General features: G+C 47.3%; 1 protein-coding gene across 11 annotated transcripts in view; it reads left to right on the forward strand.

Annotated features, from left to right (window-relative positions):
• The first annotated feature begins 461 nt into the window (after positions 1–461).
• Positions 462–2867, forward strand: part of Arhgap9 (Rho GTPase activating protein 9) — an 8103-nt gene continuing 5697 nt past the window's right edge. For 2 of the 11 annotated variants that reach the window (XM_048806599.1, XM_048806598.1), the window contains exons 1-2: positions 700–1266; positions 2052–2263. In XM_048806599.1, coding sequence (XP_048662556.1) covers positions 951–1266; positions 2052–2263 — 528 coding nt within the window. In that variant the 5' untranslated portion in view covers positions 700–950. Of the gene's footprint in view, positions 603–696; positions 1267–2051; positions 2264–2415; positions 2636–2867 lie in introns of those variants that run through there. The other 9 variants (XM_048806587.1, XM_015483125.2, XM_048806607.1 and 6 more) reach the window with 8 other exon arrangements.

Genomic DNA, 2867 nt, shown 5'->3' on the forward strand with positions numbered 1-2867 from the left:
TAGTAGTTCATAGTTTCTGATTCAAGTATAATAAGTTTTTTTTTGTGCCATCAGTTAAGGTCTCCTCAAGTTCCATGAGGGCTCACTTCTCTCTCTCATCTCCATCTAATGCTTCACTGCTCTTTTCACCCAATCAGTCCTTGGTAAGAGTGTTGAATGAGTGAAACTACACACTAAAATTGGGTGCCTCCTCCAAGAAGCCGATGCACAGAGGATCACGTCAAGATTATCCCTCTCAACATCATGCCCTAGGGAGTAGGGTGATATTTCAACTCTGAATCCCTCTGCATTTCTCCTAGCCACTTTCTCTTGCTCTCTTATTTGGTCTTACTGTTTCTCTGGCTCTCTGTTTCTCTGGCTCTCTGTCTGCACAGGAAGCACGCAGCTTTAGGTCTGAGGTGATTGGTAACGGAAATATTGATGCCTATGCAAATTTAATAAAGGGTCACAAACGTTTGTCGTTACCTCTTGTGTATTTCCCTGCGTTTCTGTCTTGGACTTGATTTTTCCTCCTCATTTTCTTTCTGTGTCTAGCTCAAGACTTCCACCAGCACCCAGGATCAACTCCTCCTGTCCCTGGATCTTCAGTTGGACCCCACAAGGTATAATTGCAGTAAAATTCACAAGCAAGTTCAACTCCTCTGATTTCCTGCCTTGCTGGCCACACAGCCCAGCTGACCACATCCTCTCTCACCTTACTTATATACTTCCTCACCAGACACATCACCCAGGAGTTCTCAGCCCCCCAGGCCATACTGATCCCCAACCCAAGCCCTCTGCTTTACCCTTTTACTTACCCGGGTGCTCCTGTCTTTACCTTCTCCCTCCCCCTCCCGGTCTCCCCCCACCACTTCTCTTAGAACAATGTCCTTTTGCCTGGAAGCAGCCAGTCCTGCTTCCTTCTGCATCTCCAGCTTACCCTTTTCCCATAGGTGACAGTGCTGACCACAATGCTTTCTGGCCGGTGGTGGCCAAGTACCTGGGGGAGTCTAGGGTTGGGGACCAGAAACCCCTCTCAGGGATCCCAGCTGTGTGCCCTCTATGCTTTTACTTATACTGGGGCAGATGGCCGGCAGGTGTCTCTGGCTGAAGGAGACAGGTTCCTACTGCTTCGAAAGACCAACTCAGACTGGTGGTTGGCAAGGCGCCTGGGAGCACCCTCTACCTCTCGACCCATCTTTGTCCCAGCTGCCTACGTGACAGAGGAATCTGTCCCTTCACAGAGCACAACCATCATTACACCCAGCCAATCCCTCTGGACTCCTGGTAAGTAAGTCCTAAGCCCTCTCCCATCACCTTCCTGTCTCCCTAGCTTTGGCAGATTATTATTATTATTATTATTATTATTATTTTGGTACTGGGAATTGAATAGGAGTACTCTACCATTAATATACATCTCCATTATATTTGTTTGTAAGTTCATTTATTTATTAGTACCAGTGATTGAACCCAGGGAGATTAACCACTGAGCCACATTCCCAGCTCTTTTTATTTTTTATTTTGAAACAGGGTCTTACTAAGTTGCTAAGGCTGGCCTTGAATTTGTGATCCTCCTGCCTTCTTCCTTGTAGATGGGATTAAAGGCGTGTGCCCTTACACCTTGAGACTTCCCACTTGCTTCTGCTGGTCCCCTTCTCTTATCTCCCTCCCACCAGCCTACACCTCAACCCCATTGTGGTAGCATAATGATCCCATCGTCTCTACTATTAGTCCCAAGACTTCTGGGTCTCATTCTTTCTTTTCTTTCTTTCTTTCTTTTTTTTTTTTTTTTGGAGGGGTGCCAAGAATTGAACTCAGGGCATTCAACCACTGAGATACATCCCCAGCCCTATTTTGCATTTTTTATTTAGAAACAGGGTCTCATCAAGTTGCTTAGTACCTTGATTTTGCTAAGGCTGGCTTTAAACATGTGATCCTCCTGCCTCAGCCCCCTGAGCCACATGGATTACAGGCATGCATCACCACACCCGGCTCATTATTTTCCACATCCTCCCTCTGACCACCTTAAAGACCCAATCATGATCATAACTCTCCTCCATTTCTGTTTCCAGGGCCAAAGTTGTTTCGTGGCTCCCTGGAGAAGGTGCATCTATCTCAGGCACACCAGCCTACATCAGAGCAGCCTCCTCCACTTCCCCCGAAAATGTGTAGAAGTGTCAGTGTGGCCAATTTGAGGCCCAGCCTCCTAAAGCCCCTCCAGGAAAGGCCAAATGGAAGATCCTTCTCCCAGGAAAACTTGCTGTCAAAGACCAGTGCCAATATGGTGAGTCACAGCTTTACTCCTGAGCATGGCCAGTTCACAAATATTACAGCTAGGTCCCATTATGGGAATAAGGGCAAACAGGACAGAAGCATTCATGTCCTTAAGGGACAAACATAAATAAATAACCCATACTTATTCTGTTGCTAATAAAGCTACCAAGAAGAGCAAATGTGGTAGAGTGGCTGAGGTAGTCTGAGAAGGCAGCAAACAGGAGGAGGAGGAAGAGACAGACAGCCATAAGACAAAGGAAGACATGAGAAGGGAGAACAAGTAGCCAAGGCCCTGAGGGGACAAGGAACCTGGCACAATAGAAGGACTGAAAGAAGAGCAATGGGCCATCCTCTTTCTCCCTTCCTCTTGACTCCTACTGGGGTAGGGTTTTTCCTATTTTATGTCTTGGCAGTTGGGCCACCAGCAAATCCCATCTGGAGCTAACTCCCAGACTTGATTCCTCCCCTCCCTCTTTCTTGTTACTGGTTGGAAAAAGCCCCTCCTCCTTCAGATCTCCCTAGCAGGGGTAGTCTCTCACTCCTTTTGGTCTTCTTTTACCCTGCAGGATGTAAGGGTGGAGTGTTCCCCTCACCTGCCCCCCCCAACTAAAAGC

This window comes from Marmota marmota, unplaced genomic scaffold (genome assembly GCF_001458135.2).
Source record: "Marmota marmota marmota unplaced genomic scaffold, marMar, whole genome shotgun sequence".
NCBI lineage: Eukaryota > Metazoa > Chordata > Mammalia > Rodentia > Sciuridae > Marmota > Marmota marmota.